General features: G+C 36.6%; 4 protein-coding genes across 4 annotated transcripts; 1 reads left to right on the top strand and 3 right to left on the bottom strand.

Annotated features, from left to right (window-relative positions):
* LOC120281254 (cyanidin 3-O-rutinoside 5-O-glucosyltransferase-like) lies at window positions 1-738 on the bottom strand. The gene has a single exon (XM_039288123.1). The coding sequence runs from the start codon at window positions 736-738 to the stop codon at window positions 1-3; it is 738 nt and encodes a 245-aa protein (XP_039144057.1).
* Window positions 739-8074: 7336 nt separating this feature from the next.
* LOC120281365 (mitochondrial metalloendopeptidase OMA1-like) lies at window positions 8075-10932 on the bottom strand. Its single transcript, XM_039288210.1, has 3 exons — window positions 10032-10932; window positions 9807-9949; window positions 8075-8350 (listed from the first exon to the last, which is right to left on the bottom strand). Exons 1-3 carry the CDS (start codon window positions 10797-10799, stop codon window positions 8131-8133), a joined length of 1131 nt encoding a protein of 376 aa, XP_039144144.1. The 5' UTR covers window positions 10800-10932; the 3' UTR covers window positions 8075-8130.
* Window positions 10933-12938: 2006 nt separating this feature from the next.
* Window positions 12939-16155, top strand: LOC120280077 (TATA-box-binding protein 2-like). Its single transcript, XM_039286806.1, has 6 exons — window positions 12939-13160; window positions 13358-13465; window positions 13590-13634; window positions 15543-15593; window positions 15801-15893; window positions 16007-16155. Exons 2-6 carry the CDS (start codon window positions 13388-13390, stop codon window positions 16118-16120), a joined length of 381 nt encoding a protein of 126 aa, XP_039142740.1. The 5' UTR covers window positions 12939-13160; window positions 13358-13387; the 3' UTR covers window positions 16121-16155.
* Window positions 16156-17795: 1640 nt separating this feature from the next.
* On the bottom strand, window positions 17796-19430 carry LOC120280050 (cyanidin 3-O-rutinoside 5-O-glucosyltransferase-like). Its single transcript, XM_039286752.1, has 2 exons — window positions 17972-19430; window positions 17796-17883 (listed from the first exon to the last, which is right to left on the bottom strand). Exons 1-2 carry the CDS (start codon window positions 19308-19310, stop codon window positions 17834-17836), a joined length of 1389 nt encoding a protein of 462 aa, XP_039142686.1. The 5' UTR covers window positions 19311-19430; the 3' UTR covers window positions 17796-17833.
* Window positions 19431-19673: the final 243 nt, after the last annotated feature.

The raw sequence follows: 19673 nt of genomic DNA, 5'->3' as shown, positions 1-19673 counted from the left end.
TCATTCAGAAAACTTTAGAAGAAATTTTTTGAGATTAAGATCAGATGATCCACATTTACTCACAGCCTCCGAAGCCTTGTCTTTCCACATCTTAGCCTTTGTCCTAATCTTAACACCCTTCTCTCCATCCCCCATCACCAACTCCAAACACCGCACAAGCTCTTCTCCTTTAACAACACAATCACCATCAAACTCACTCCTCACTCCACAACCCCACAAACTCTCCACCAACTTCGCATTCATTCCTTGATCTGACCACTGTGGCATGCCCACCACCGGCACGCCACACACCAAGCTCTCCAAAGTTGAGTTCCATCCACAGTGAGTCACAAAACATCCAACCGCCTTGTGTGCCAAAACTCTCACTTGTGAACACCACTCCACCATCATCCCATTCCCATCCTGATCATCTCCTTCTTCTCCTTCAATCTCAAGTAGTTCCTTCTCTCTGTTATCCTTTCTCACAACCCATAGATATGGCCTCTTGCTCTCCTTCAACCCTTTCACCATCTCCTCCATTTGCTCCTTCTTCATCACTGACAGACTCCCGAATGATATATACACCACTGATCCCTCCTCCTTTGTGTCCAACCACTCCATGTACTTCTTCTCATCCTCCTTAAAAAGATAACTAGAACTGGAGTTGGTTTGTTTTGGCAAAAGTCCAATAGGTATGGTTTCAATATCAGCACTGACTGAAGCTAAATCATCAGTTTCCCATTCATGGAAGGTGTTCATCAACACTACACGCTTCTTCCCTTCTTGCTCTTCATCCAAGAACTCAAATAGCTCTCTAAACAAACGGAGAAGGGCCGTCTCGGCTATCAGAGTTGGTGGCTCTAACTAACGACGGCAAGTCTCTGATTTGGAGCGGCTGCAACCCCGGAAAGCAGACGGTGAACGAAAGGTCATCGATATGCGTTTTGATGAGACTGTCAAAGCCATGAAAGAAGTGGTAGTACGTACGTCGCGAACACGCTGGCAGCTTGTATCCAATAGAGGACTGAAGGAATGCCATGCTCGCCGGCGATCTCCACCACCCAGTTTAAGAAGATAGTGTGTATCATGCACGTCACTGGACGGTCACCGGCGGTGAGCTCTTTAACGAGGATAGAAACGTTGCGTTTACTATTTATTCTGAAGATGGAGCGGTACTCATTGGCATCCATGGAGCCACGTTTGTAACCCTCTTCGTCAAAGCCGTCGGAGAAGGGGAGGTAAGTGATGAGGCCATCGTTGAAGCCTTTATCCGAGTTAGGGGTGGAGGAGAACATGCGGCGGTGGGTGAAGACGGTGGTGGAGAAGGTGATGGCTGTGCCGGTGGTGGCAGCGATGTGCTTGGCGAGGTTGAGCGAGGGGTTGATATGGCTTTGCATGGGGTACGTGATGAATAAGAAGTGGGGTTGAGGTTTGTCCGCCATTGGTTGTGATCTTGAGCTTGATGATGAAAGGATATATGGTTTGCATGAGAGTTCAAGCATGTATGATATGCATAATGGAGGAGGGATGAAGAGTGACGTTGGTGATGACGTATGGATTTTCTTTTGTTTACTTGGTTGTTTGGTTATATATATATATTTTTTTTCTAAGATAATTTTAATTTAATGAGCACGACTTATGTGTTTTTTTTTCTTTAAGATGTGGCTTAAGACTTAAGTTTCGATTTGACTTTAATAAATTAATTAATGATCTTGCTTAATCAATCCAGCAAGGCTAATTAAAATACATTGCTTCCGTTATGGCGTCCATTATATTTATGGTCCATGATGTGGTCTGGTAGCTAGATTGAACGTGTGTTTGAACATTCTGTTGGGATTGATTAGACTCTGGACAAACAACATGGCAGGTAGCATGGACATGATCTGCGTCGAGCTGTCGTACTGAGAGGCTTTGATATGCATGCCCAGTGTTTTGGTTCAGGAGTAGTATGTTGGCATTCTAGAAAAATAAGATGTGGTTGGTCAATCTACAGCAGAAGTTGAGTATTATGCTTTGGGAGCAGCTCATTGTCAAGCAATTTGGATGAAACAAATTTTAAAAGATTGTGGAGTGTTGATTAGGGGAAAGGAGCTCATATAGCTATTTTAAGGTCTACATGAGTCTTAAAGTTACACTAGAAACAAAACAAAACACAAGACAAGAACAAAAACAAAGACAAACAAATGCAACAGGAAAAAGAAAGATAGAAAGAGTCAGAAATAGAATCCTGCATTGATGAAGCTTTTCATGATCCAATATGGGAGGTCCCTTCCCTGATAAAAGAGCGTGAGCGTATGAAGATTTTTGCCATGGACTTTAAAAATGTGCATTAGGAAATCATTCTTTTTCCTCACCATAGTCTTTAAAAATGGCGCAAATATCAATTTTAAAATTACACTTACCCATATAAAAATTTTTATTTTGATTTTCTAGATGAGGAAGATTTTTTGTAATTTATATTTTTTATAAGGTTACATATAAAAAATTTCCATTTCAAAACTAAAGATTTTTCTTTACAATAGCTTCTGAAAATCATCAAAATCTACCTGTAACCCTTACAAAAAAAATTTATTTGTAATATGATTTTTGTACTTTTCATATTTCACAAGGGTGTATATAAAAAATGTGCATTAAAATATCAGTGTTTGTCCTCACCATATTCTTTGAAAATGGCGTAAATATCAATATATAAGTTACACTGACTCGATATAAAAATTTTTATTTTTATTTTTCTTTTTTGATGTGGAAGATTTTTTGTAATTAATATTTTTCATAAACTTATACATAGAAAATTTCCATTAAAAATTTTGAACATTTTTTTTCTTACGATAGCCTTTAAAAATTTCTTCCAAATTTTGAGAGATTTTGTAAGAATTTCTCCTTACCACAAGAGTGTCTAGACTTCAGGTAGAATTAGAGAAAATTTATGAAATTTTTTTGTTACCCCAAGAAAGTCAAGACTTTAAGGTGGAATTAGAGAATTTTATAAAAATTTTTCGTTATCCCAAGAAAAGTTAAGACTTCAGCTGGAATTAGAAATTTTTACTGAAAATTTTTTCATTACTCCCAAAAAGTCAAACTTCAAGGTGGAATTAAAAGAATTTTATGAAAATTTTTTTCGTACTCCCAAGAAAGTCGTGACGACTTGGAATTAGAGATTTTTTCCTGAAAAATTTCTTATTACCCTCAAGAAAAGCTCACGACTTCAGGTAAGAGTAGAATCTTTTTCGAAAAATTTCTCTTTATCCCAAGAAAGTTAAGACTTCAAGGTGGAATTAAGAAAATTTATGAAACCCGAAGAAAGTCAAGACTTCAAGAAAAATTACCAAAATACCCTCCATAAATTCATCCATCATTCATCTTCATATTTTTCTTCTTTTTTCTCTTTTCCTTCATTTTTCTTTCTCTTTTTTTACTCCTTTTTTTCCTTTCTTCTAACTCACCCTTCATTTTTTATTTTTCCTTCTCTTTATTCTTCCTTCATTTTTAATTTTTTTCCTCTTCAATTTTTACCCTTCATTTTTTTCATCATTTTTTTTTACTCACCTCTGTTTAAATGCACATAGAGATAAAATCATTCTGATATCTACATCAACCAGAGGCATCCCCAGAAACTTCTCAAGTGGCTCCCCATTTTTCAATTAGGCCAAAATTTGAATAGCCGACATGCCCCAACCATCAGCATTAGTATGTGAATTACTGAGCACATTCAATTCCTCAAACATCACAAAGGATACCACCCTCGTAATTCCATTCATTTCGAATTATAAGCAATTCTCTCCCAACCAACTCAAGCAAGAGCAACCTGGGTAATCCTAGCTCTCTGGACTGTAGACCCATGTTTGACTTTTCCAACAATTCTCACCCCGTCATTGATTGCCTCTCCATTAGAGCCATCCATGAGAGCCATAAGGTTTACACTGGACTTTGCACCACCATCAGAGAACACCTTTCTTGCATTTCTCACGAGACAAACTGGCCTCACCAAAGATTAATGCAGCTTCTTTCCATCCATGGCTGACTCTTCACCCCCACACTCTCTTCATTTCAGGCTCACACACCTAGAGATTAGACTAGAATTTAGATTTGAATCAAGGTTCTTCACATCCAACTTCAAAAACAGTCTCGAGCCGAGCCATAACCTCCTCCATCGATGGCTGCGGCTCTTTCAATGACTTTACACAACTAGCAGCAAGGGATGCAAGCTGCTTCCTCGCAATGGTGTCCCTCGGTGGCTCAATCCTTGGATTATAGAATGCCAAGACCTTTCCTTTCTTCAACAAAGGCACAACCCACTCAAGATTTCTAGAAGAAGAATGCCAAAGAAGGTTCTATTTCTCATGAACTTCATAACCAAGAGCCGCGAAGGTTCAGGATCGATGAGATTGACAAGACGAGCTTGAAAAATGAGAGAGGATCTGGATCTCGTTCTCCACCTCGTTGTTACAGCGGGCCTGCACGTGAACAGGCAGGCGAAAGAGAGGCACTCTACGGACACAAAATGATGATCACCGAGCATGACCTTGTAGACTGTGCCATGGCTATCGCAGCCAAGCAAGGTCTTGTCGGAGAAGCTGGACGGCGATGTCTCAAACTCACGGTAGCTGAAGACGCAAATTAGAAGAGCGGCATCGGGATGATCAAGGTCGCTGAAGGAATTGGGCTTCCAGAGCTGGTTGGGTGCAAGGGCGACGACGGAGCAGCAAGTCATGACGGAGGACTCGGTGTGACAGGAAGGGCGGCCAATTGGGACCAGAGAATGGGGAATAACTCTCAAGGTGTTTGATGAAACGCGAGAGAAAGAGAGAGCACAAACGAGAGATAAGAAATTCATGGCATGCATGTGCATGTGTCTCTCTTTAAATGCATGTAGCATGAAAGTACATGAGTTTCTTTATATTTTTTCTAATCAGTGCATGCATGAATTGATAGAACAAGGAGAAAAGACATGCATAAAAACAAATGAATGTACAACACAACACATGCAGGGCATTATGGCTTTTTGGCTTATCAAACCTAAACCTATGTGAATAGACAATAATTTAATTTATTAAAAAAATATGGAGACATGGAATAGCATAGCTCATGGGATCTATCATATTCTATGCATGCATGGTGAGCTCCGACTTCTTCTTTCTCCTTCTCTTTTTTTCTAATTTTTTCTCAGTGTCTCATCTTGTTTCTTTTTTCTTCTTCGTCTCCCCTACTCTCTATTTTTTTCTCTATCTGTCTCTCTTCTTATCTCTTTTTTTGTCTCCTCCTTTTTTCGTCTTTCAAAAATCTCAACTCCTCCGAAAAATCCTCAACTCCGGGAGACTTTTTCGAAAAATTTTGAATTCAAAATTTTCCGATTGTTATCCTTAATCTCCTCCTTTTTTTCTTCTTTTTTTATATTATATATATATATAAAATATTTTTTATTAGTATTTTTTTTTGAATTTCCCTCCTTTTTAATTATTTTTAAATTTCAAACGACATTTTCAATCAATATATATATCTTCAAATATATATATATATCTCTCTCCTCTTCTTTTTATATCATTATTATTTTTTTCATTTACCCCACTACTTTTTATTTGGAATAGTGATAACGCCTCTTTTTTTCTCTTTTGCTCCCATTTCAAGTAGGAGAAAGATGGTTTATCATTATCATTCTTTTTATTTATCTTTTTTGTTTTGATTTTTAATTCAAAGTAGGACACCAAGTTCCTAATGGGATTAAAAATAAAAATTTCTATTTAAACATATGTAACCCCTTATAAAATGTTTTTATTTTTAATAAGGCTTTTTTACTTTATACACTTCGATGGGCGGTATATAAAAAAAATGTGCATTAGAAAATTATTCTTTTTTCCTCAAAATAGTATTTAAAAATGATGTAAATATTAATTTATAAATTACACGAACCCCATATAAAAATTTTTATTTTGATTTCCCCATTGAGGAAGATTTTTCTAATTTATATTTTTTTTATAATGTTATACATAGAAAATTTTCATTCAAAAACTTGTGAAAAACTTGAAGATTCTTAGAAAATCATCAAAATCTCAATCATATGTAACCCCTTATAAAATGTGTTTATTTATATTAAGATTTTTGCACTTAATACATTTCGAAGGGCTGTATATAAAAATGTGCATTAAAAATTTGTTGTTTTTCCTCACTGGTCTCTGAAAATGGCGCAAATATTAATTTACAAATTACAATTACCAACTATAAAAAAATTTATTTTGATTTCCCCAATGAGTAACATTTCTTGTAATTTATATTTTTTTTATAAGGTTCCATGTAAAGAATTTCCATTCAAAAATTTAAAAATTTCCTTTACTATAGGCTTTTAAAATCATTAAAATCTCAATCACAAATTTACATGTAATTGCTTATAAAATATTTTTATTTATAATAAGATTTTTACTCTTTATATATTTCGAAGGGCTTTATGTAAATAATGTGCATTAGAAAATCATTCCTTTTCCTCGCCATAGTCTTTTAAAATGACGCAGATATCAATTTAAAATTACACTTAACACGTATAATTTTTTCCTGATAAGGTAGATTTCTTGTAATTTATATTTTTTGTAAAGTTGTACATTGAAAATTTTCATTCAAAAACTTAAGATTTTTCCTTAGAATAGCCTTTGAAAATTATCAAAATCTCAATCACAAATTTGCATGTAGCCCATTATATATTTTTTATTTATATTAACAATTTTGTAATTTATACATTTTGAAAGGCTGTATATAAAAAATGGTGCATTAAAAAATCGTTGTTTTTTTCTCACCATTGTTTTTGAAAATGGTAAAAATATCAATTTATAAATTACACTTTCCCTAAATAAAAATTTTTATTTTGATTTTCCTAAAAAGGAAGATCTCTTCTAATTTATATTTTTTTATAAGGCTATACATAGAAATTTTTCATTCAAAAACGTGAAGATTTTTCTTTAGTATAGCCTTTGAAAATCATCAAAATCTCAATCTCAAAATTACATGTAACCCCTTATAAAATGTTTTTATTTATACTAAGATTTTTGTTCTTTATACATTTCGAAGGGCTTTATATAAAAAATGTGCATTAGAAATTGTTCCTTTTCCTAACCATAGTCCTTCAAAATGGGGCAAATATCTATTACTTACACTTACGCCATATAAAAATTTTTATTTTGTTTTCTTGATGAGAAAGATTTCTTGTAATTTATATTTTTTATAAGGTCATAGATAGAAAATTTCCATTCGAAAACTTGAATATTTTCCTTTACTATATAGCCTTTGAAAATCATCAAAATCTCAATCACAAATTTACATGTAACTCCTTATAAAATGTTTTTATTTATATTAATATTTTGTACTTTATACATTTTGAAGGGTTGTCGTATATAAAAAAAAGTGCATTAAAAAATCATTGTTTTTCCTCACCATAATCTTTGAAAATGGTGAAAACATTAATTTAAAAATTCCACTTACCCCATATAAAAATTTTTGTTTCGATTTCCTTGATGAAGAAAGATTTTTTTGTAATTTATATTTTTTATAAAGTTATACATAGAAAATTTCCATTCAAAATTTGGATGATTTTCCTTATGATAGCCTTGAAAATCATTAAAATCTCAATCACAAATTTACATGTAGCCCCTTATAAATTATTTTTATTTTTAATATAAAGAATAAAGTTTTTGTAATTTATATATTGTATAGTGCTCTATGTAAAAAATGTCCATTGATAAATATTTTTTTTGTTTTTCTCTTTCGAAGTGTGTGAAGTTAGTGGTGCGCCAAATCAACCCTAGCTTATACTACGCTCACATTTTTTTTTTTTTGTTTTTAAGCTGGTTCTGGGAGTGGGAAGGAATTATTATATATTATATATTAGCTAGGATAAGGGCACATCTATTGCTTTTGACCACTCGGCCACTCTCCCCTTAGATGCGATTCAGCTATATAAGTAAATAGGTAACGTAAGGAATCACCCCAGTTCCCACCATGGCCTAATTGACAAGCCATATGTAAAAGTTAAAATTTCAAATTTAACAAAATTGGATGCTAGGTATTTCTTCTGAAAATGGATTAAGTGATATAACTTAAACATCTTACTCCATAAAAACATGAAGATACTAAAGAAAAGTCGATTTACATGCCCAATTAATAAGGAAATCAGAAACAAACATTACTGGCAAACACACCCCTGTACACAGACAGTGCTGCTTCCATCTGTTCTGTTCTTTCCAAGCTTGCAGGGCGAGTTGAGGAATAGTGCCATAAAGTCTTCCACTTGATCCCTGTAAGTTTTTCATAAACCCTTGGTGCGACACTTGGGTCATATCCCGCATAGGCCATCAACAAGAGGCCAATATGATCTGCCTCCATTTCCATTCTGACAAACAAACAAACAAATCAATTGTAAAAACTAAAAGAGGCCGAGTAAGTTGCAACATAAAAAAACAAAGGGAAACAGTCTTGTAACTGTGGAGGAACTCAGCCCACCCTAACCTGATTTGCATCATTGGTGGAGGAAGAGAAATGCTTCTGATGCTGACATGATGGTTCACCATTTACTCATATTAGTCAATTAACTTCTCTTCTAGCTTAAACAGGATATATAATGGAGTACAATTGTGACTATGTAGATCAAAGTGGAGAAAGTAGTACAAGACCACACAAAATTAATGCCATGAGCATGATGTTAACGTGACCACTTAAAACTCTTTCCGAATTACTTGTGGCCATTCCAAGTCATTTTGAATGCTCATTTCCTACGCAATTAGAATTTTTTTTTTCTTTCAATGTGGATGTAGGAAGCATAATAATTGGGTTGGGATACAAAAGGGAGAAATGAATAAGGTAGAATGAACCTTCTTGAAATTAAACAAATGAAGATATTTCAACATGATAATCCATGTTACTCTTATGTATTTATTGGTAACCGTACAAGAATCTCAGAATGGGATAATGTATGAAAGAAGAAATATTAGTTGATTTTATTCCAAAGATTTTGTCCTTTCCGGTTACAAATTAGTAAAAGATACAAGAATGCCTTTTATAGTCCATTGAACTACAAACTAAACCCGCGTCCTCCTGACAATATTTGATACTATAATGTCCTTGTAAGAAACCTACTATGGGCACTTTGCTCAATCACCCCCCCACAGAATGCCTTTTCTAGGCCAGAACAACGTTGCTAAAGGCCAATTCCATCAGTCCCTAGCAGAATTTTCCAACATTTCCTTGTCTCGCACAACACTGTCCTTCAAGTGCCAGATTGGGGGTATATTTTACAAGCATCATTGTTCCCAGCATGTCATGTACATAACCCATGGTGTGCCAGAAACATGAAATGTCAATTATTTTGCTCAAAAAAAACATCATGTCAACCTTTTTTCCTCAAATTCAAAACAGAAAAGTCATGTATATGTTAATTCAAGACATTCTACATCTCTTGTTACTATGGAGTTTGATCGTTTCCCTCAGTGTATCACTCTGGATTGATTTATCATGATCCAAGGAGAGCTATCACCAACTTAATTACTTAAGACTATCCAAATTACACACGAAGTTAACTTTAAATTTGTTCATGTAAGGTATGAATAAAAATAAAATTGGAATGTAGGGTTCAATTTCATCCGCATGCAACAAATTAAGAAAATGTAATTTAGTTGATTAAACTATTAAATAGAATAGTCATTGTTACATATCCTCCAAAGACACTATGAACTAGAAACACACAGTACCATGGCAGGATCAAAACAAAAAGCAATTATAAGCCACAATGAAATGACCAAGTTAAATAGGCTGGATAAGGGTAAAATTACAGAGAAATTAAAGTGAAATACCTTGTGCAGAGGTCCTCTTTCCGCATTAAAGCATCCACTATTTTTTCATGATCAAAACAACAGAAACGTGGCATGAAATGAATATCCATCCACAAGCCTTTTGTAGCAATCTCAGCACCATGGCGAGCAACAACATGGGCAACCTCCAAGAAACAAATAAAAATCCCTAGATAAACTCAAAGAATCATCTCAACTTCAATCAATAGCAAGGAAGAAAAAGGATACCTCATGCCCAAGCAAAGTGGCGATCTCGGCATCCGTCCTGAGATGATCAAGAACTCTGGTGGAAACCACAATCTTGCGACACGGAAGGCAAAAGGCATAGAAAGTTTTATCGCTCACCACAAGCACCTCCCAACTCTCAGCCTCCGCCGCCTTCTTCGTGGTCTCCGGGGACTGCTCAAGAGCTTGGATCTCACAAGCGTACCAGAGATCTCCCCACTGCCACTTGTCATGGATCTCAAAAGCGTAACTGAGATTGCCCCACTGCCGCTTGTCATGGTTGAGACATGGTTGAATGGCTTCGATGATGTTCTCGGAGATGCGGCGGACGCGGATGGTGTCGGGATGGTTGCCGGGGAGGATCCTGCCCTCGAGGCCGTTCTTCAGCTTCTGAAACTCGATCTCGCTGATATCTCGCTCAGCCAAAGGAGAGACGATGACCAAGCGGGAGTTGTTACTGAAAGGGACGGTCTCAAAATAGCGGTAATAGATGATGCCTCCGCCGCCAACGATGACACCAAGAAGAACGGCGAGGGGTTGGAGGATGGTGCGGCGGTTATGGTGCCATTGCTGGGGCTGGAGTCGATCGAGGTTGCAGAACCGGCGCCATGACAAGGATGGATTGGGGATAAGTCCAGCGGTGGGGTTAGGGTTGGAGATGGACCTCGAGAAGAGAGGAGGAGAAAGAGGAAAATGGGGTCTGGGAGAAGAAGGGATCTTCGAGGAGATGGAGCGACAGAGGAGGGGGAGTGACCTACAGAGGAAGTTCATTTCGTTTTTCGTTTGGAGGTTTAGACCAGTGAGTGAGGAAGGCAGGAGTCTTTCTTATTGTGTTATTTCTTGCACCCTTTTGTTCAATTATTTTATGATAGATGTAGGTTTCTCACCGAAGAAAATGCCAACATCGATCTCCATTGGCAACGTTAGCCTCTTTATATGGCCCTTAGCACACATGTTGTTGAGTGAAATGTTCAGTGAAAAAACTATGTGGTTGATGAAATGCCTTTTGGTTTTCTATAGCTGAGTATCTATGGTCAACTAAACTCAAAATAGAAGACTTTGGAAAAAAGCTTGACCAGCCAATCAGATCTTCCCACTTACTATTAATTTATAGCAAAAGTAATACAGACAGAGAGAAAAAAAAGCACCACATCCATGGGCTAATACGCAGAGTCGAATGTTTTTAAAACGGGACCGGCCGGTCAGACTGAAAAAATCGGGAATCATCCCATAACTTAGTCCGATTTTAGAATAATTGTTGACCAAATTTTGAACTGGTCAAACCCGGCGAACCGGCCGGTCGGATCAAAACCGGATGAAACCCGATTTTCAATTTTTTTTTGTTTTATTTTGTTTTGTTTTTGTTTTTGTTTTTGTTTTTTTGTTTTTTTTGTTTTTTTTTGTAAGAAAGGACTTAGGGCATGAATTGGTTCTTTTTTTTCTTGATTTCATAATGCTCTTTGAGTCTTGATTTGTCGAAAATATTGTTTGGATTCTTAGAACTTTGGAGTTTGGAAGTATGAGAAAATAACAAAAGAAGAAACTTGTAAATTGTTTAAGAGGTAGAGATCATACAGGACTTAGTTTATTTTATACTTTTATTTAATGGTAATGATGATAAAAAATGAGAATTAAATTAAGCATACTTAGTTCTAGCTTTGTTTTGAATTTTTTTTTTCATGTCTTATCTCATTCTCACATAATTAGTAATTTAATTAGTGGTTTAACTTATGTAGTGATCATCATCCATTAATAGATTAAAAAAATAAAAAGTTTAGGGAATAGAGACCGGTTCACGATCCACTTTATGACGTCATCCGACCAAAATGGGTCGTCCGACCCGTGACCAAATATGAGACTGGTTCACTATCCACTTTTAAAAACATTAACACAAACATACACCCCATTGGTCCCAACCAACCCCTATCCTGCTCCAGCATTGGTCTAGTACAAAATACAAGAGATTATAACAATATAATAATATTTTCTTTCACAAAACACCACCACCTTAACTACAACACCCATGAACGATCTAACCCAGCTTCTCAACAGCACCATACTTCACCACTCCAGTCAGATACAGTCACTACACCATTTTTGAGCTTTAGAGGCAGTTAAATAGAGGGGTTTTAAAAAACCCCCTCTATAAAAAAATAGGATATTTTTATCATATTTTTAGAGTCGGTTTAGTTAAACCGCTCTACATTAATTTTGTTTTAAAAAATAATTAAAAAACCCCTCACACACACACGTACACACACACACATCTCTCTCTCTCTCTCTCTCTCTCTCTCTCTCTCTCTCTCTCGCGTGCCCTAGTTCGTCCACCCGCTCTTCATGCCCGCCTCCCCAAACCTCTCCCCCTCTTGGGGATACCCTCAATGGTCCACAACAACCCTCTCAGAACCCTCATCCCCTCCGCCGCCGTGGTAGTTGCTCTCGCCCTCTCAAGCCAGCCCTCGCCTCCGCCTCAATCTCTCAGTCTGAGATCCTCCCGGAATCCCTCACCGTTGATGAGAAAGCCTGCACACTCGAAGACCACCTCACCTCTGATCCATACAGCATCAAGGCACTCCGATCGCTACTTGAGCTCAAAGTGAAGACCAATCTACTCCCCGGCGCTATCGCCATCATCGAACGCCTCATTGCTCTGGAACCTGACGGTAAGGACCTTCCCCTCCTCTTTTGTTGTGATTATTTTGGTTTTGATATGAGATTGGGGTTTAATAGTATGAATTTGTTTTTCGATGGTTGGATTCCTTTTTTTCTAGGGATTTTTTTTCTAGGGAATGGCGTTGGTTACGGAGAGTGCGATCAGGTCTGATGATCAGCTTTCTGGTACCGGTGCCGGACGGGATCAAGAGTTTCAGAGTCATGTGAAGAAGTTGGTTGACTTGCTGTCTAAGTTGAATCCATCGGCGAAGGAGTTTGTGCCATCGTCGCGTGCTGGTGTCTTGGCAACGGATTGGCGGCAGGCCGGTGGTCACCGGCTATCGGCGGACGCTCCCGTTTTCGTTTCATCGGCGGTCGGCGGAGTATCACGGTAATTGTGGTAGCGGCGGTGATGGTAGTATAAAGGATTCTAGCAGTGATGGGCCTTCTGGTAATCAGAATAATCAACAGCAACGTCGAGTAAAATTCTCATCTTTTTTTTCTGTGTTTTGGAATTGTGATTTGATTTTTTTTTTGGGCAATTCTAAGTCAAAGATTTAGTTTTTTATATTAATTTGGAATTTTATGATGAAGGTTTTTCTTTTTCAGGTCAAAGGATTGTGATTTATTTGGAATTTTATTGTTGGAGTATTGAAATTTGATCTGGACTTTTGCAGAGAAGGAATGGGTATAATCAGGGGAGGAGGATGAGTGAGAGAGCTCGGAGAGCTCAGAAGGAGGAGAGTATTAGGAGGACTGTATATGTTTCTGACATTGATCACCATGTGAGCCTATTGAATAATAAATATGAGTTTTATCTTTCGTAATTCTTTTTGTAGTTTTTTTTATCATCTCTGTCCATCAAATTTCTCTTGATCTATATTGAATCTCTTAATCAATGAATTTCAGGTCACTGAAGAGCATCTCGCTGAATTGTTTTGTTATTGTGGAAAAGTAAGTTATTTCATATTCTGATTTGTATATTTGGAAGTGCATAATCAACAGCTAAATTCCCAAATGGTGTTTTCTTTATTTTAGAGCTATTTTATCAGTCTGATTTTCTGGTCTAGCAAATTTCTGCAAGTTTTTGTGTAAGATTATTAGGAAATAATTTTAAGAACTAGGTAGAGATTGCTATTTAAATATAATATTTTAGTTATTTAAGGTTAGTGTATCTTTTCCAAAGTTAGTGATGTTGTTGTTCTCTAGCAAAGTCAAAAGAAAAGGGTAATTTTATGTGATTTTATGCATTCCCAGTTTCTGCAAGGAAGGAGCCACACATAGACTAAAGAGTTGCAAGTGACACATCAAGGCCTTCATTTTCTGTGTACATAAGTGGCTTTACCATTACTCAGCCAAAAGGAAAAAAAGCTGATTTAGTGTTAGACCATTTACATTATAAAGCATGAACAGGTATTGCTTGAATTATATTTTGGACCACATCTGGCCGTCAAAGAAGAATTACCAGTGATGGAGACATTTTCAAAGTTTGAAAATTGGAACAGGAATAGAATTAAATGAGGATCAGTTGTCAAAATAAAATGATAAGTAGGCTATTATATTTTGTACTTTTTGTTTTCTCTCGTTCTTTTATGTGAGAGAAATTTAGGGAGTACGGGACCCTCTAGAATGCTCTGTTTTCTCCCCGTAGTAATAGCATTTGCAGTTTAGACTTTTTATCACTAATTAGTTTAGTATTTGATAGCTACATCTGTGTGTTTATGCTATTTGTGCTACTCACAATGGGGCAGATGTTTCCTTTTTCTTATCAGCATGCAATGTCGAAATGGACATTACGATTTTATTTTACAGATCATTCTTTAAAAATCTATCCATTTTATGTGATAGATTTTTAAAGAATGATGTTTCCTAACTTAGAGGTGTACCTTTTTGCTTAATACTGAAATTGTTATTTTGAAGCATTAAGGCTTAGCTATGTTATGAACCCCTTGATAAAAATATATGCTGTTGTAGAAGCATCTTTATTGTATCTTTTGTTGCTTCATTCTTTCATATTAGGAATCATGTAAATAGCTGTCAATATGTTGATCATGTGCTCATTTCCTATTGACTGATTCTAGTGCCTATTTTAGATAGGTGAGTAGTGTATTTTTTATGGTAATGAACTCAAAATGCTATCTTTGTATCGTTGAGTCTATTGTTTAGGCACATGTGAAATTTATGTTCTAAAGGGAGACTATACTATATAGTTTGCATAGACCACTCATTCTTTTGAAAGATGATAATTAATTTGTTGAGTGAAAAGGGCTATAGAATCATCATAATTGGTGTTATAAATCCATCATCAACAGTACTGTTGAAATTTACAAAATTACAATGGCTGATAATTTAGTTCAAACAACTAGTATCTACAGTACTGTTGAATGTCAGGTCCTTAATGGATGAAAGGATTTTCTTTTTCTTTTTCCTTTTTTTCCCCTGGTAGAGATTGTTCAATTGATGGTGTTAGGTACTGTCAACTTCGTAGATTCATGCCATCGAAACCGAACAAAGCTCAAAATTAATGTATAGGGGTTCATCTATGCATGATTGTTTGAACAAGAGGTGGCTTGCATTGGATTTGTGAAATTATTATAAATAGTTCATAAATTGGATATTGTCTTCTTATTAGTACACCTTCCTTCATTGCATTAGAATAATGCTCTTTAGCTGTAAATAGTTGTTTTTATACACTAGACTATAAACTCAACATCAATTATTTGTGTGCACAAGCATTGTACATGGGAACAATATCATTTAGAGAGAATTTATTGTTTGCACTCAGTATAAGAAAATTGATTTTTTACTTCACATCTTGATAATGTCATCTCCTCTGTCAGAAATTAAACTTCTCTTTCTCAGGTGTGCACTGGAGCTAAGAGCGAAGAACAATCGCTATTAGCATCAAGAAAGGTATGTCATTATGAGAATTAAATCATCTCTACTTTTTTGTGATTCTAATTTCTTAACATCATGCATTTTCTACCAGTATGTTCGTATTATTCACAAGCTTGGATTTGATGTGGATATAGCCTATTTGCATATGCTTTTACAAGAACTACTTTGACATCAAAAGTTTCATTCTCAAATTAAATTTTTTGAAACTTTCATTCTTAACAGGAGTTCAAGGTTCAGAATATTGTCTGCACATGTGACGTCCAGTTTCTGATTATACTTGAAGGCCTTGCTTGTTCCCACAATCATTTCTGCAGTGTAATGTTTTTACTGTACAAGATTTCTTTCTTTGCCATCTAATGTCAATACAATAAATGAATGCTCATCTTCATCTTCATCTTCATTTTTTTAAATATGCTTCCTCCCAACAGTATGAACCAGAAATCTTTCCAGGCCTCATTTACAGAATGAGGGAACCAAAGACGGTGCTTCTTATCTTCTTTTTGGGAAAAGTTATACTGACAGGAAGCAAGGTGATCATCTAAATTCTGAAACACTTGCAAATTGGAATTGTGATGAACTTAAATTCAAATGTGATGATTGTCTTCTGAATCTTCATAATATTTCTGCGTACATTGTCATGTTCGTAGTTGAAAGCAGACATTTTAAGAGCATTTCATCAGATATATCCAGTCCTGGAAGAATTCAGGAAGGCTCCATTACCACCATCAACACAACCATATACTTCATAAAATGGTTTGATTTTCTCTTTAATTTTTAAATTTGGTTTTTTTTTTAATTTACTGTTTCTTTGATTGTTCTCTTAAAAATTGCCTCGAAGCAGAGTTATTTATACCCAAAACTTACAATTTTGATCATTATTTTAATCCATGGATTAATATATTTTATGTTGAAGATTTGACTGATGCTAGCTGGATCGTTTTTCCGGTGGTGATCAGGGACCTGGCACTGTCAAATGGAATAAAGGTGGTTCAAAGATGCTCTCATCTACCATTTTACATTCTCAGTGAACAAGAAGGTAAGTATAGGCGCATCGATGGTTCTCAAACTTACACAAATTTTTACATTCTCGGTATTTTTCCTTTGCAGATATTCTTCGACGTCCTGGTCAAGATCCTGGCATTTAAAACACAAGCTGTTGATATGTTTGCATTGACTTACAATCCATGTATTTTGAAGAAAATCCATTGCATTAATGAACATCTATAAAAGTTCATTTTATGAAGTCAAAGTTTGAGTTAAATGTGTGGTTTTGTACCTTAAACCGACTTGCAGGTGCTTGACCTTGGACTTTGGTAGGGATCAAACCACCCCACCTTGATTTGTGTCTCCTTCCTCTATGATTTCACAGATTATGTTTGCTGACCTTGATTAAAAATAATGATTCCAAACATTTCTCATAATTAAGTTGTTTATCCTTTTTTTAGTGCTCATCCATCCTTGAATAAATATATACATATATAGATCAAGTTGAAATCTAATGGTATGGATTTTATTATATTCCCTCTCGTCTTTTTTATAAATGTGAGTTTTTAATTGATTAAAACAAGGTTTTAATTGATTAAATAATATAAATCTAATTAAAACTAATTATTAGGCATGCTTTTGAGGGGGTTATAACCGCCTCTAAAATTATAATTAGAGTTTTAAAATTTTAATTGTAGAGGCGGTTATAACCGCCTCTATAAGGTAGAGATTTAAAATTTTAATTGTAGAGGTGGTTATAACCGTCTCTACAACTATAACTAGAGTTTTAAAATTTTAATTGTAGAGAGGCGGTTGTAACCGCCTCTAAAACTATTAGGTTTAAAATTTTAATTTTAGAGGCGGTTATAACCACCTCTAAAAACCGCTTCCTTAGCTATTAATTTACCCCAACGGTTGTATCAAACCGGCTTTAAATTCTAGAGCCGGCTTAATACGAGCCGGTTTAGAGACGGGTGAAAAATTCACCGCTAAAGCTATAGAGGCGGTTTTAACCGCCTCTATAGGTCATAATAATCGCCTCTAAAACTCTTTTTTAGTGTAGTGAGTGCCATACTTGTAAGGTTCCTACTTCCATTCTCACCACTCCATTGCCCGCAAACCCCTTGCAGCCAATCCTTCACCATTCTTGTGATGATCGCTACCCTTGCACCTCCATGCCTCTTGGCTGCGGCCTATCTTCAATCATATCCTCAACACATACACACTACAAGATGTTATAATTCTTTATTATATAATCATCCATATCTGAGTCATGTCTCAAGCTGAACCCAAGAAGACAACTCAAATAGCTCTCCAAATTCTTCTATCACATACAAAGAAAAAGGACAAAATTTTTCAATCAGAAATCTTCCGAACAAAAGCCCTGAGATTAAGATAAGAGGATCCACCTTCACTCCCAGCTACCAAAGCCTCATCTTTCCACATCTTAGCCTTTCTTCTAATCTCAACACCCTTCTCTCCATCCCCCATCACCAACTCCAAACACCTCACAAGCTCTTCTCCTTTAACAACACCATCACCATCAACCTCACTCCTCACTCCACATCCCCACAAACTCTCCACCAGCTTCGCATTAATCCCTTGATCTGACCACTGCGGCACGCACACCATTGGCACTCCGCACGCCAAGCTCTCCAATGTTGAGTTCCATCCACAGTGTGTCACAATACATCCAACTGCCTTGTGAGCCAACACTCTCACTTGTGAGCACCACTCCACCACCATCCCATCTCCTCCTCCTTCAATCTCAAGTAGTTCTTCCTCTCTGTTATCCTTTCTCACAACCCATAAATATGGTCTCTTGCTCTCCTTCAACCCTTTAACCATCTCCTTTATCTGCTCCTTCTTCATCTCTACCATAGTTCCAAATGATATATACACTACTGATCCATCCTCCTTCGTGTCCAACCACTCCATATACTTCTTCTCATCCTCCTTGAAAAGATAACCAGCACCGGAATTGGTCTCTTTTGGTAAAATTCCAACAGGTATGGCTTCAATCTCAACATTGAATGAAGCTAAAGCATCAGTTTCCCATTCCTGAAAAGTGTTCATCAACACCATAGCCTTCATCCTCTCTTTCTCTTCATCCAAGATCTCAAACATCTCTCTAAACAAACAGAGAATCGAGCCATCCGCGCTATCATAGTTGGTAACTCTCACAAACGACGGCAAGTCTCTGATTTGAAGTGGCTGCAACCCAGGAAAGGAGACGGTGAACGAAAGGTCGTCGATATGCGTTTTGATGAGACTCTCAAAGCCATGAAAGAAGTGGTAGTAGGTTGCAAACACGCTGCTCGTTTGTATCCAGTAAAGGACTGAAAGGATGCCATGCTCGCGGGCGACTTCTACTGCCCAGTTTAACACGATGGTATAGATTATGCACGTCACTGGCTGGCCTCTTCCGGCGAGGTTTCCGACGATCTCGGAGACGCTGCGTTTGCTGTTTGTTCTCACGTAAGAGTGGAATTTGTCGGTGAAAATAGAGGGTTCACTTTTGAACCCGTCGTCGTAGCCATCGGAGTAAGGGATGAAGGTGATGAGACCATCGCTGATCAAGTCTTGGTTGGAGGAGAACATGCGGCGGTGGGCGAAGACGGTGGTGGAGAAAGTGACAGCGGCGCCGGTGGAGGTTGCGAGGTGTCTGGCGAGGTGGAGGGTGGGGCTTATATGGCCTTGGTGGGAGGAGGTGATGAACAAGAAGTGGTGGTGTTGTTTGTCCGCCATTGATGGTCAGTCAGTACTGTGTTGATGATGAACTTGAGGTGATTTTTGTAGGAATGAGTCGGTATCGACTATAGCATTTTTGAGGAAACAGCCTGTTTTTTGTTTGATACCACTATGGTCATGGATCAATGGATTATTTATTTATTTATTTATTTATTTATTATTATTAGAAGGTGAATAAACCACTATTATTTAAACAGTAAATTGCTATAAAAAAACTACTTCACCTATAAAAAAAAAGTGGAAATTGTCAAAAAAACCTTTTAAATTTGTAAAATTGCCAAAAACACCCGTTAGTTTTCTGAATCACAAAAATCCAACTCCTTTTAAAAGCTACATGTTTTTGAACCCCAAACCCTCTAA

This window comes from Dioscorea cayenensis, chromosome 17 (genome assembly GCF_009730915.1).
Source record: "Dioscorea cayenensis subsp. rotundata cultivar TDr96_F1 chromosome 17, TDr96_F1_v2_PseudoChromosome.rev07_lg8_w22 25.fasta, whole genome shotgun sequence".
NCBI lineage: Eukaryota > Viridiplantae > Streptophyta > Magnoliopsida > Dioscoreales > Dioscoreaceae > Dioscorea > Dioscorea cayenensis.
The sequence above is the reverse complement of the archived record's forward strand: the minus strand, read 5'-3'. Positions and strand labels throughout refer to the sequence as shown.